The sequence below is a fragment of the Rhinichthys klamathensis genome, unplaced genomic scaffold (assembly GCF_029890125.1).
Source record: "Rhinichthys klamathensis goyatoka isolate OS25496 unplaced genomic scaffold, OSU_Roscu_1.1 h1tg000157l_1, whole genome shotgun sequence".
NCBI lineage: Eukaryota > Metazoa > Chordata > Actinopteri > Cypriniformes > Leuciscidae > Rhinichthys > Rhinichthys klamathensis.
The window spans coordinates 279,087-294,576 of record NW_026606692.1 but is presented as its reverse complement, the minus strand read 5'-3'; the positions used below and the strand labels follow the sequence as shown (position 1 = coordinate 294,576).

At 36.0% G+C, this 15,490-nt stretch overlaps 1 protein-coding gene across 1 annotated transcript; it reads left to right on the top strand.

Annotated features, from left to right (window-relative positions):
- Positions 1 to 7,219: 7,219 nt before the first annotated feature.
- LOC130090958 (T-cell surface antigen CD2-like) lies at positions 7,220 to 14,733 on the top strand. Its single transcript, XM_056258604.1, has 5 exons — positions 7,220 to 7,341; positions 8,637 to 8,933; positions 9,045 to 9,287; positions 13,097 to 13,237; positions 14,684 to 14,733. Exons 1-5 carry the CDS (start codon positions 7,284 to 7,286, stop codon positions 14,731 to 14,733), a joined length of 789 nt encoding a protein of 262 aa, XP_056114579.1. The 5' UTR covers positions 7,220 to 7,283.
- The last annotated feature ends 757 nt before the right edge of the window (positions 14,734 to 15,490 follow it).

Below are 15,490 nucleotides of genomic sequence, written 5' to 3'. Positions count from 1 at the left end.
TTTACTTCTTATTTATTAAATCCAGGCAATTGGTTGATGAAACATTGATTAAAATTAAGATACAATTAATACAAAACTAAATGCACTTTAAAGAAAGGTTTTGTGCTTTCTGTTTGGTGTGTCTGTGAAATTTTTAAAGCATCTTTTAGTGCCGCGTTCAGAGCGCTCATGTCCGTAACATTGTTTTTTCCTCATAAATGCAAACCCAATTTTTTTTTTTTTACAATTTTTTTTGTTCTGTGGAGACTACAGTTAGGCCTACTCATAATTTGTATTCTGAATACGTAACGCTGGTATATGTATTCCGTTACTCCCCAACACTGATATTAGTATAACCTTATCTGCAATATATTTTAATAACACGGTTTTGGCGGTTATAGAGTTTATTGTGGCAAAAATTCATCTCAAACAAACATCACTGCGTAAGAGACACTCAGAGTCAAATTATATAAAATAGAAGTATTTATTCTTGCAAGAATAGGAGCAGTCTAATACACAGTTGTTACCCTGTGCAGAAGAGTGACACACCCCCAGACAGACTGAACTAGCTTTTATCTTAGTTTCAAGGCCTTCTTCCCCCCAGAGCCTTCCTCCCAGTAGTTTTCCATAGATGTCACTAGTTGGCCCACTAAGCTCCCCTGCACTAAGTGGCCTTCTGACATCTAGGTCAGAGGTCCTTGTTCGTCTGTTCTCTGGAGTGTCTCCCTCTTCTGCCTCCCCAGGTACATAAACAGAATCCTCTCTCACTACAAGTGAGAGACACACATGTGACATTCTTTGAATCATCTATATTTAACTAAAGATCAATGAATATCATTAAAATTGCCACCACAAGTTCTAATGACGGTGTTCAACTATAACCATCGGTCTCACGGTTATATAATAACCGTCACACCCCTAGTTTTAACATAAACAATAATAAAAATAAAAAACCTTTCACAAACAGGTCTTTGATAACTATTCAAATGTAAATAAATATATATGTTAGGGGTGTGACGGTTCACAAAATTCACGGTTCGGTACGTTTTTGATACAGCAAAAAGAAAGAAAAGCCAGAGAAATTTCCTTGATTTAATTTTTTTAATAATTTTTCATCAAAGTATGATAATTTTTTACTTTGAGCAGTGATGGAGCTACACTTGACTCTTCTTAGGAGCATATAAAACAAAAACAGCTCCTTGCTCCTTGAAAAAAATTAATTGTAATATTGTAGTAGTTATAAACAAAGGTTTATTTTATTTCAGATTAACATTTGAGGGCAGCAATTTTATTCATAATGTCGAAATAAAACCGACGTAACGTTACTTGAAAGCATTATAGCCTACTATTCCTGCCAAACTTCCATGGTTACAGTTAGTAGTGTTACTACAGTAAATCCATGGTGAATGTTGCTGATCTGTGGGCACTGGATAGTTCATTCATGGCACAATGTTTATTCCTGTTTTCCACGTCAGCGCTGTTTGATCCGTTAATAACGGAGAAATGTGAATGTTTCTCACTAGATCTCGCTGCGATATTATTACTTCAGTGGCAAATTCAACTGCTTTCTTTACTGGATCTCTTAGTGCTGTGTAGTAACAGTGTCGCTTGATCAAGACGCTGGATTGGTCCAAACTGATAAACGATCCGTCAACCACACAATAACGAGTAGCGCAGCTGCAGTTTCGTTCCGCTTACATTACGTTTGCTATTTGATGTTGGGCAATGTTGTGGTCGCGGCAGCATCTCTTACATTATGAGCACGCTTGCCACGCCCCTACATTTTAAATAACGAAATTTTGGTCAGCAGGAAAAATAGTCCAACAAACCGTTCGGTTTGTAATGCACACTGAACCGAAAGCCTCGTACCGAACGGTTCAATACGAATACGAAAATATATATGTATATGTGTGTGTGTGTATATATATATGTATGTGTGTGTGGAATGCTTTATATCAGGCTTGATGTAATTTTACTTGATTTGTGATTTAATAACTGTTTCATTTCATTGATTCGAGTACTAAAATTTTCTATGCATCTCTGCTGCAAGCTAAACCACAACAGTGGCGTTTGTATTTATTTATTTTACATGTGTATTTTTTTGCTTTGATTGTAGCTGCTGTCATGAAATGGGACCCAGCTGCAACAGAGGCCCAAATAAAGTCTGCAGCCGATCATCTGAAACATGCCCCCGGGAGAGTCGGGGCTTGCCGCTATAAATGAAGCTTGTGAAGCTTATAGCAGCCACATTTTGTTAATTGATATGTTATACTGTTTTAACAACATTTTATAGATTATTTAAAGGGAAATTGTGTTAATTTATAACTTTACTGTTCTGGCTTTTAAGTTTTGGTCCAGTAGAACAAAATAGTAATAAAATATATATTTTGAGATTTAAATAGTTGATTTCTTGGAGTGATCAGTTTGGTTTACAGGCAAATGGTAAGCAGTTTATTACAATTATATTGATAAGATATACAAATGCAAGACTTGTATATACACTACACAGTTCCCGTATTCAATTGAGTATTCAATATTATCAAAATTCTTTCAAATCTTATTTAGGTCTATGGTCTGTGTGTCTGCAGTTTCATGACACGACAACCATTAACAATGAGTAACTGGGTTTTTCTCAGTGAGAACTAACTCACTGCCACTGTTTTGAAGTAAAGATTTTTTAAAGTTGGATCCTTGCAAAATGCACAAATGGGATTTCCGTTTCAATATGGGTCTTTAACAGTCTTCTTTGACATTTATACTACAGAAAACGTGACTAATACAACTTTTATTCTGGCTGCCTTTAGATGTCTAACAATTACGTCTGTAGCATGTCTTTAATTGACGTCTAAACAATGTCCAAAATTTTTTTATAAAAAACGTTCATTCTGGCTCCTGTGAAGACGTCTTCTGGATGTCTAACAATTACGTCTGTAGCACGTCTTTAATTTACGTCTAAACAACGTCCAGAAAAGACGTATAAAAACCTTTCATTCTGGCTCCTGTGAAGACGTCTTCTGGATGTCTAACAATTACGTCTGTAGCACGTCTTTAATTTACGTCTATACAATGTCCAGAAAAGACGTATAAAAAACTTTCATTCTGGCTCCTGTAAAGACGTCTTCTGGATGTCTAACAATTACGTCTGTAGCACGTCTTTAATTTACGTCTATACAATGTCCAGAAAAGACGTATAAAAAACTTTCATTCTGGCTCCTGTAAAGACGTCTTCTGGATGTCTAACAATTACGTCTGTAGCACGTCTTTAATTTACGTCTAAACAACGTCCAGAAAAGACGTATAAAAACCTTTCATTCTGGCTCCTGTGAAGACGTCTTCTGGATGTCTAACAATTACGTCTGTAGCAAGTCTTTAATTTACGTCTATACAATGTCCAGAAAAGACGTATAAAAAACTTTCATTCTGGCTCCTGTGAGGACGTCTTCTGGATGTTTAAAAATTACGTCTGTAGCACGTCTTTAATTGACGTCTAAACAACGTCCAGAAAAGACGTATAAAAAACTTTCATTCTGGCTCCTGTGAGGACGTCTTCTGGATGTCTAACAATTACGTCTGTAGCACGTCTTTAATTTACGTCTAAACAACGTCCAGAAAAGACGTATAAAAACTTTCATTCTGGCTCCTGTGAGGACGTCTTCTGGATGTTTAAAAATTACGTCTGTAGCACGTCTTTAATTGACGTCTAAACAACGTCCTGAAAAGACGTATAAAAAACTTTCATTCTGGCTCCTGTGAGGACGTCTTCTGGATGTCTAACAATTACGTCTTTTAGACGTATTATAGACGACTGTTTGCTCGCTGGGTAGCCTATTGATCATGCATAATGTCAATGAATGGATACAAACACAGTAGTTTATACTTCAAGGATATAACTATACACCGTTATTATTTCAAATAATATTAATAAATGTGTAACATGTTGTAAAGTGTTTCCCATTCGACGGTGGCCTATATGTGATTGTAATATTTCCTTCACGGTGATGTTGTTACAAATAATAGGCCTAACGAAGATTTAATGTTAATGGATACACACACTGTAGTTTATTGTTACTTAAACGACACAACTATAGCCTAATGTAACATGTTGTAACTTGCTTCCAATTTAACTGTATATTTGATATTATGTCCTTCATGTTCATAATGATACAAATAATAGCCTATAAACAGCGAGTAGGCCTTTGTGACGTATCTAATGTCAAATAAAATTTAATACAAAGTCTGAACAAACGTGTCTCTGTATGAAAACAAATAGAATGTTAAAAAAAATGAATTGGTTTAAAACGTATTTAAACGACTCATAATAAAAATAAAAACATGCAAACAACAAACAAATCATCTTAAAACACAAAAGTGTTGACTCTTAACATGTAATTTCTGCAGAAAGACCTGCAAACCCAAAGGAAATGAAACCGTTTGATTAATTAATAATTATTTAATATTAACAACATGAATAATATATTTTGACAAATGCAAAAAAATAATATATTATCCATGAACCTGGTAATTAAAAAGAAAATCGTCATTGTAGCCTACATCATGATATCTAATGCATATGTGCAACCACTTAAGAGTCTGTATAAACAAGCTTTGAAAGTCATGGATAAAAAAAACTAATTCTCTTCATTATTGTAATATTGTTAAAACGTATAACTTGTTGACTTTTGAAAATTTCCTGTTTATGTCTAATGTTGGGTTAGTAGGGTGAATTGCCCTAATGTGGGACACCTAAGGTCTAGTGTTTGTAGGTCCCCCATAAATACATGAATGACAGTGAAACTACAGTGAAACTATGGGTTAGACAAAGCTGTGGTGTCATGTGATCAAAATCACATGACCTATCAAATGTCCAATCATATTTGAGGGTGGAGCAATCATCAAAAAGGAGACACCTTGTGTGAAAACCATCAGAAGGTTAATGACATAGAGTTTTAACAAATTTGATGTTAAGGTGTTGCAATCATGCTACTTTTTAGCCTAATATACTTATGAAATGTTTGTCCATCAAAAAATAGTGTAACTTTATGTGTATAAACTATATATTTTATATTTTGATCAAATTTCCTAGTGTCCCACATTAGGAAATGTGGTTTCCAAATCCGGGACAGTATGATCAGCCTAATGTGGGACAGTACTTCAATGAGTCAAAAATGTGTGGTGGGGCATGTTTTAAACATTTTTTTATTTTATTTTAAGAACAATATGAATAATGTTTATATTAGACAAATCTTAACTAAAGAAAAAATGTTTCACCTAAGGCATTGATGAAATGGAAACAGGATTTTCATGACCTTTTTTCAGAATCTGTGGTCAGATATTAATAAATAGCCTATGTAATTCCTAATAAATAAGTCAAAGAAACTCACTTTAAAATAATAAATAGATATTATCCATGTAATGATTTTATCAGTAAGTTTAAAGAATGGATTTATTATGCTGTTTTGGTAAAGAGGAAACAGAAACAATTGTACATTTATTTTTTAGTTGTAATTATACCAAATAATTTTGGTCTAAAGTTTATCTGTTTATTTTTTAGGTGTTTTACAAATGCATCACTATAACTGATATAATGGTCTTGTTTATGGATTGTGATACTGGTTTACTGGAAATGGATAATATAACTAAAGATTTTGTTATTTTACATGTTTCATTCATTCATAACAAAGAAAATTACTAACTAAGATTTAAGAGAGAATCTAAAATAAAATAAGATTTTACTATTCTACATGTAGTATCAATGTGATTTTTGGTATTTTATCATAGATTTTTCAGTGTCCCACATTAGGAAGCTGCTGATTATTTCAGACAACTTGCAATACGAGCACTAATATGTCTATAATTTCTCTTATGAATGGGTTATCTGAATTTTATCTTTTGATTTGATTAGGACACATACTGGGGTTTTTAAAATGGTATTGGTGTGGATTTAATGTTTTGGTTACACATCGCAATATCCAATATGTCACAGAAGTCTGAAGTGCAAAAAATGTCCCACATTAGGGCAATTCACCCTATATAAGATCATTCATGACTTAGAACCACAATCTCTCAAACAATATGTAACAATAAGCAGACCAGGCTCAAGGTTAACAAGAGCTTCCTCTAGAGGGGACTGTATCTACGCTAACTTTAGTGTCTTTGTTTATCCCGAGGTTTTTCCCGCACCCTGCCGGATCCAGGCCGTGTCCAGATCTGACGAAGGAGATTCGCCTGGACCCGATGAGAATGCAGTGCTGAAGTGTCAACTATCCTCTCCCTATGGAGGATCCCTTTCCCACTCTACAGATAAATCGTTGAACATTCGGTTCGCGTACCCCGAAGTGATAAAATAAAACTAAATTCTTTATCAAATGAATAGGCAAGACAAGTAGTTTGTTTAGGCATGGTTTGTAGGGAAATTACAAACCTGCGCACATATATTCAAACGAATATAGGCCTAACTATAGAATCAATTTTTAATGCGCATGTGAACGCCATCAGGTCACAGGTTCGGTTCGCGTTTAAAGTCTGTTTAGAGAGAACGTCGTCGTCTTAGTGGCCCCTAATGTAATAACAAATGATCATTTAGCTGGAAGTGAATCAATCAAAACCAACTTTAGCTGGAAATAACATTATTCAAAAATCGCTATAAAGCCTAAACAATCTCTGTTACCGTAAATTGTATGTTTATCTCTGTACAGCTGCTTTGAAACAATCTCCATTGTTAAAAGCGCTATATAAATGAAGATGACTTGACTTGACTTGACTGTTGTGTTAAGTTTCGGTCTACGACTTTTGGACAAAACTGCTTTTCAGTGAAGGCAGCTGGCATGTGGAATTCTTTACCACTGAGTGTCAGAATGGCTGGCAAAATCTTGTAATAACAGTTGGTTTATTTTGCAGCCTATTTGTATTTTTTATGTTGGTTATTATGGTTTTATTGTAATATTATGCACGCTTTTGGCACCTAAATCTAGTACAGTATATTGTACATTGTCCCTGTTAAATAAAATAAATAAAAAATAAAATAAAATAAACAGTATTATCAATTTTAAAAAAAAAATCGTCATAGCCTACATCATAATGCATATATGAACAGAAAAGTGACTTTATTTAAAAGTATTGTTGTTAAATATTGTAGACATAGATCCGATCAAAATCCATATAAAAGAAAGTAAAAATCGTATCAAAAGAACATGAAGCACCGCCCTGTGGCTGTGGTTATGAAACTGCGGTTCTGCTGATATACTGGATTTCCTCCAGTTGATTGTGAAAAAGGTTCTGGAACATTTGCTGTGTTCAGAAGAGCAATGAACTGCCAATACAATCTCTTAATTTTGTTCCTCTGTGGCTTCGCTGCACTCTCTGGTAGGTTCTGACTTTGTTTTCTATAGATATGTTAATAGACTGAAGTGAAGAAGCAGTTTTTCTTATATATTGTGTAGTTGAGATTAAAAGTTGCGATCAAAGGATAAAGAGTCTTAAAGGATTAAGAATAGTAATCCATATTAACATTTGTTTTCATGCATGCTGCATTACTTTATACCAACTCAATATTATAAATCATATTATAACATCTAAATTGTCAGATTTAAATTTTTATTTGTTGGATCAGTTAAAATATGTCCTTAAAGCAACACATGCACTTTATATATAGTGGCCACTTGAAAAAAATATTTTTACTGTCATTTTTGGACACCTTTAAATGCAAATATGATGTTTACATGCAAACTGCTGCAATGAGTGTTTGTTTGTGCCTTTATTAGAAGACACTCACAGAAAGTCCAACTTTTATATATGTAGTAGTCAAATTATAATGTTACAATAAAGATTCTTTATTGGCCTTTATGTTTCTTTGAAGAACATTTAAACATCGATGGAATCTTTAAATTCCACAAAAAGTTATTTAAAGCGGAAAAAGGTCCTTTAGATTATTAAAATGTTCTTCGAAATAAGAAAGAAATGGTTCTTTTTAGAGCTTTTGACTGAAAGGTTCTTTGGGGACCCAAGATGTTTTTTCTATCGCTGCTGAAACTCCCTTTATTTTCATAGTTCAGCACAAAGTCTGAATTTCAGGAACTATTTTGACTGAGTCTTGTTTTATCACTGATTTGTTGGTTTCAAACATCTGGTTCAAAACAAGTATTAAATTATAATATTTTTTTGTGAAGTTTCACAAGAGAAATACACTAATATAACAAAGGCAGATTTGAACTCAGAACAGTTTCTTTATATATATATGAATGTCAGGTCAGGGCATGCTTTGTAGTTTTACACAACTTTAAGTTCTGTTGGTCATAACAATGGTTTGGTATTTTTAAGTTACTTTTTACCTTTCAGCTGTTTTTATAATAATTTTACTGTTTAAGTTCTGATATAATAGGCACTTACGCAAATCCCCATTTGTGACAACTTACAGTGTGATGAAAGATCCTGTTGTTGTTATAGGAGTCAGTGTGTGTTAAATCAACTTTTTTTATATAGTGGCAATATAATATTGAACTGTGTTGTCTAAAGTTAGTGTCTGAACCGAAATTGACTTTTAAAAAGAAACCCACCCTGAGAATGATTCATTCTCTGTTTTTCCTCATAGTGAAACACATATGAGCAGTTGAACCCTGTTGAGTTTTTATTAAATACTAATATGATTTTATTTATTATAGTCTCAACAGAGACATGTGGAAAAGATCTACTAGTGGGAACGTCCTGCATCATTAAGCGGACATCAAGAAACAAAGAGAAACCACCTGAGATAAAATGGGTCCACAACATAAACGGCAACATTCTTCGCTGGAAAGGTGGGACTGTCAGAGGAATATATGCAGGTGTATCTATGGAAGAAGATGGATCATTAAAAATGTCAAAAGTTAGTCTGAAGGACACGGGCATATATAAATTCACCGAATTTAATGCTGATGGTGCAGAGATTGGTACAAGAGAAGTGGAAATTAAAGTATATGGTAAGATGACAAATATTTCTACCCTTCCAACACAATAATAATAACAAAATCAGACTGTATATTTCTATAGTAGTTACATTATAGTAAATAACCACCATGTTTCTGTTACAGAAAAGGCCCCTAAACCCACTGTGAGCATCAGATGCACAAAAGATGGGAATGCGACTCTCTCCTGTGACATCGGAAACAGAGAAGATCTGACTCTATCCTGGTATATAGAAGACAACATTATCCAGAATGAGAAAACACCTCAAGTGTTCTTGTCATTTACTGAAGTACAGGAGAATAAACCGTACTCATGCGAGGCACACAATCCTGTCAGCAAAGAGAAAAGTGAGAGTATTACAGTGTCATGTAAGTATTTCGTATTCCATGCTTTTTATTCTTAATGTTCTGATTTGTGCTATAATTACTTAATCTTTATCTTTTAAAATAATAAAATAAATGTGTGTGTTGTCTCTAAGACAAGATAAAACATCTAAATCATGACCTTTAAGGGTTTTGAACATTTCTGAAATTAAATATTGATGTTAAAAATAAACTGACTTTTCGCGGTTTCACTTTAGGCTCATAAAGTATATGAACTGGTTTTTGGGCCGTTTCCTGTTTTTGCTTCTGACCTACAATCGTGAATCTATGACAGTAAAACAACCGTATATTTTTAAAAGTACACATTGACTCTGCAAAATGGTGTTAAACTGCGAACTAACTGAGGATAAGTCAAAAATGTGGACACACGTATTTATTCACAATTAGCTATCACAACTTAAAATTTAGCATTAGAATAACTTCCCTAGAATAACTTGTTGAGATAACTCAAATATCCAAGTTGTCACTTAATTCAGTTTCACAATTCAAGTTGAATATAACTTAAAATTAAGGTAGCACAAACACTTAACAGTGTTCTTTATTCAACATCAAAGTCACGGAAACTATGAAATGAATAGAAGAAAATGCTTCCTTTATGTTGATCCCAAAGGTTGTGTTCATTCAGACTCAATGGTATTTGATTTTGCCATCATGCTTGACATTCCCTCATCTTTACAAGGAAAAAGACTATGCAAAGTGAGAGAAAATACAACCCAGATAAGGTTAACTTGTACTGTATTGGGTCGTACTGTAGATTCCAGCCATTTAAGGATTATTAAAGGAGGAACATACATGTTGCACACTTGATAGTGCTTTTATGTCACTATCCAAATGTGTTGTGGTAGAAATTCCCCTACGCACCTGACTTAAAGGGATAGTTCACTTTGAAATACATTTTTGGTATATTTTAGCTTACCTCAAGGGCATCCAAGATGTAGGTGTCTTTGTTTCCGCAGTAGTTTCAATTTTGATATTTTTAGGTCAAACCGTTCTTGTCTGTCAGTCATATAATGCAGGTCTACGGTCACCACCTCAAAGAGCATGCACAGAGAAGTCCAAATTAAACATGATTTAATGACTCGTAAATGTAAGTACACATTGATGGCCTAAGACACGAAACGAGCGCTTTGTGCGAGAAAACGAACAGTATTTATATCGTTTTTACCTCTTGTAAACACAGACACGTCCAAGTGATCTGAGGGCGCCGGCGCTTCGGTCTGTGCAAGCGCCGGAAGTGATCTCTCGCGCGTGTACGTCACTCATTGTTTACACAGAGATTTCGGAAGTGTTACCTTTCACTAGGGATGTCCCGATCAGGTTTTTTTGCCCTCGAGTCCGAGTCCGAGTCATTTGATTTTGAGTATCTACCGATACCGAGTCCCGATCCGATACTTATATAAATACATAAAAAAATAATAAAGAAGAGAGAAAAAACAGATCCAGGATGTTCCTTATTTTTGATTTAATTCACCTTATTTTAACATTCAACAGCTGTTAACAAACAGAGCACTTCTGTGAGGTAGCTTGAACAATCAAGTAATAAATAACATCAAATCTTCACTTTTGGATTTTAACAGTAAATATAGAAAAAGTCTAATACAAAAACAAATAGCACCTCAACTTAAAATACCCGGCAGGCATGTAAACAAAAAATAAAAATGTTTTAAAAGTGTATAAAAAAATTATGAGAACATATATACATTAGGGGTGTAACAGTTCACAAAATTTGCGGTTCGGTTCGATGCGATACAGCAAAAAGAAAGAAATGCCAGAGAAATTTCCTATTTATTAAAAGAAAAACTATTTTTAAATAAGTATGAGTTTTCCAACATCTTGAAACTTTCAGGTTTATAAATGGGGGTAATCTTTGAAGGATGAACAAATAATGTTTTGGTAATCACATTAAAAATAACATTTAAATATATATTTATATAATATTTGAGTTTTGAAGTGCAACATTAAATCCATGTTCATTCACGGCACAATGTTTCTCCTGGTGTCCACGTCAGCGCTGTTTGATCTAATAGAGATCTACGGTTAATAACGGAGAAATTTGAATGCTTCTCACTAGATCTCGCTGCGATGTTATTACTTCAGTGGCGAATTCAAATGTGTTCTTCACTGGATCTCTTCGCTTGATCTCACGCTGCACAGATGTTGCTGGTCCGAACTGATATGGTCCGTGAAGCACAATATAATGAGAAGCGCAGTTTCGTTCCGCTTTCATTACGCTTGCCATTTGATGTTGCGCAAGGTTGTGGTGATCGCGTCAGCGCGGATTTTGTCTGCAGGAAAAATGGTCCTAGAAATCGTTCGGTTTGTATGCGTACCGAACCGGAAGCCTCGTACCGAAACGGTTCAATAATTACAAATACATGTACCGTTACACCCCTAATTTACATAAATCCGAGTCCTGATCGGAAGGGAACGTCCGATTCCGATCGAGTCTGAAACCACGTGATCGGGCCCGATTTCCGATCGCGTGATCGGATCGGGACATCCCTACCTTTCACTGTGAAGATCTAAACATATTTAGATATACAGGAAATCGCAATGGAAGACGATTTCGATATATCAACAGGCAACGTTGATTTTTTTCAGAGAAATCACTTCCGGCGCTTGCGCAGACCGAAGCGCCGGCGCCCTCAGATCACTTGGACGCGGCTGTGTTTACAAGAGGTAAAAACTATATAAACACTGTTCGTTTTCTCACACAAACCGCTCGTTTCGTGTCTTAGGCCATCAATGTGTTCTTACATTTACGACTCATTAAATCATGTTTAATTTGGACTTCTCTGTGCTGCTCTTTGAGGTGGTGACCATAGACCTGCATTATATGACTGACAGACAAGAACGGTTTGACCTAAAAATATCAAAATTGAAACTACTGCGGAAACAAAGACACCTACATCTTGGATGCCCTTGAGGTAAGCTAAAACATACCAAAAATTAATTTCAAAGTGAACTATCCCTTTAAGTTAAACCGGGTGTCCCAGACACCTATGAATTTATACTCTGCTAAATACGCGTTTGAGTCGGCCCACGTCTCAACCTGTTTGAACCCTATCACTCGGGAATAAGGTCTCTAGAGCGACACTAAACACTATCACTTGAGATCTCTAGTGTCTAGCTTGTTGAGCAATAATCAAACAGACTCCAGACAATGCCTTCGAATGTGCTTTAATCATGACCGGAGGACCTCAGACCAATTTCAGAGAGAATCCCTCCACCAAAAAGAGCACAACAGTTTTTTTTTAGTTTTTTTTTTAGATTAGAAGCATGGCAAAGGTGACATGATTCATTACATCATTTTTCTACAATATGACTGGTTATTCATGTATAATTCAGCAAACCCTTCTATTACAGAAAGTCTGAATTTCTTGATTACTTCACTTTGTTGCTCAAAGTCATGAGTTTATATATTTAAACATCTGTTTCATTTCCCCTTTTGTTATATTCCGATATGATTCAGTCACACTTTGGCCCAAGCTTTGGGGATATAGTTTTCAAAAGCATATAAATGTTAATCCTGCAATAATTAGTTATGATTAATTAAAAAATTCCATCACAGTATACATTTACAAAACTAATTCCAAGGTTTCACCTCAAATAGTTTTTATAATTAAGAGCAAATTCAATGAAGTGTGTCCAAACATTGGACCCCCTCATGAAATAAAGTTGGATCTTACAGTATTACGCATGATGCAGATTGTAGGATTTTAAGCAGCTTAAAACAGATGTTTTATAATGATCCACTTGTCTGTTATTGATTTCATGTGGTCCATGTCTTACAGGTCCAGGTTCAGGTTCAGGTTTTGATAAACTCTTTGGCTTTAATTTCTGGGTCATGGTGGGCATCCTAGCCGGCGGAGGAGCCATTCTGCTTCTGCTGATCTGTGTTCTCATCATCTGTGTGTTTAAAAGATGTCAGAAACGTACTGTTATGGAATGTGCAATTATTCTATTATAGTTATGCCTTTTTATGTATGCAGTACTTATGTGTTATAGCTAACCACAATTGTAACTTCATATTATGAAAGTGTTTTTATAAAGTAAGACACCAGAAGTTATTAAACGATTGATTAAGAAAGTGTTATATAATGAAGGACACTTGTAATAATCATTGTAACCATTTATTAAGAAAATGGTTTATAGAAAAAAAAGACACTTCAATTGTTGTTGTAAATCATTTATTGAGAAAGTGGTTTATAAAAGAAACATGCCACACATGAAGTTCTAAGCATTTATTAGCAAGTATAGTAAGGAAAGAAACGTGTACTAGAAAGAACTTTTGCTGACTATTAAAGTAAACCTTTCAAACTTCATAATATATTTCCAAGACCCTTATGATGGTACATCGACTTACAATAGGCTAAAGGGCACGTCTGCCATAGCCTGACGGGGTCTGTATCGCTTTTACTTGCACTATGTAACTTCAGGTTTGGGGTAGTAACCGGAGCACAAAAAGAACTACAAAATTCGACTGCTTTACGACATACGTCACTTCCCCCACCACTTCCTCAAAATGTCTGTGGCCATTGTTGATTCCAAACATAGACAGTAAAAGAAATGAACAGAGCGACCCCGTTGATTTCAACGCAGAAGACTGAAGCCTGATTATTGCACTTCCTGTCTGATGTCTGAGCGACTGCGCAGGCTCAAACTGAGCTTGACGACAGTCTGACAGTTGTAAATCTTCTAGTAGCTGTGCCAAGACAAATGTGAATCACCGAATTCCTCCAAAACTTTGTTGAAATATTTTGTCCCGTTGCTTTTATGGACTCTCTATTTATGGGCTTCTACCTTGACTTTGTGCCTCCATGTCCCCCCGATTGCATCATAGACTGTAAAAGATTGCCTGCGAGCTTCTCCTCCTGTCTATACGGTAATGTCTCTATTGTGCGACAGAAAGTCCCGTGGTTATGACGCAATCGTTAGCCTATTTTTACAAAAACGGCTTCTACGGGGCCGTAACGTAAGATACAAAGTAATGGAGCATTTTATACATTGTCGTGTTTCTTTAGAAATAAACAATGGACAAATTAAGTCTTTGGACGCCTCAGATGTAAAGTTATTCGCTGTCAAAGTGACGCCAAAATGAATGGGAGTCAATGGGATGCTAACAGCAGGTGAAGTTCTGCTACAATGGCGGCTCCCGCGAGGCTTCAACTTCCGGCTGATGGATTACCCCCTTGATTCCAAAGCCGGTGCTGGATAAACAGCGAGCGTGCGCGTGCGACAGTGGGATGCGGTAGGCTAAATTATTTACGACAGCAGCAATGGACAATTCCGCTTCCAATCTGTAGGGCGACCGCTGAGGAAAAGTTACTTGGTGTTGCTTTAAGAGACAAATGTCGGTATAACCAGTTGATGTGTTGCAGACCAGAGGCAGGAGAAAGCAGAGGATGAAAAGATGGAGGGTTTAACATGAGACGGTCCAGAGGGAATTTCCATGATTAATGACAGTCCAAGACTTCGGATTGGACAGATTGTCTGTAAAGCACTAATGCAGGCTGAGGGGGTTTCCAAATGTCAAAAAGTTTGATGGACTTTATAAGGACTGGAAAAAGAATGTCAAAGTAGACGCTGATCCACCTGATCCAGAGAAAAAAGAGAACATCATGTCGCAAACAATCAGGAGATGCGCGCCTCCCTGTTCACGGCCCATCGCTGTTAAAGATATACATGAGTTCTGCTTTGAGTGTATGGGGGAAGAGCATGGCAATTGCGAGCACTGTGAGGTTTTCTCCATTAAAGTTCGCGAGTCGTTCTGGCTGAGGAGCGAGAGACGGGACTGTTCCGTTCGCTTGCTCTCTCTCCAGATCGGGATTTCCTTTTGCCTGATTCCGAAGCGCGGCCCGGGGCTTCTTCGGATCAGGCAGAGGAGGCTGCATCACTTGTTGCTGGCGAGATAGATTTGAGTGCGCCGCCTCCGAGCATTCCTCCAATGATGATAAAGCGCAGGAGGAACTACTCTAAGGGGCTGTTTACACCTGGCCACTTCATGCGTTTTCTCAGATCGGATAGCTATCTGATTTATCAAAACGATTCCATGTACACCTGGTCACATAAATGTGTTTTTGCAAAACGGATATAAATCCGATCTTCAATTCCTGCTGCAGATTTAATGGAGTTCACGTCACCGAAAGCAACAGATAATTTTAAAATCAAAGACAGCAATAAGAGAG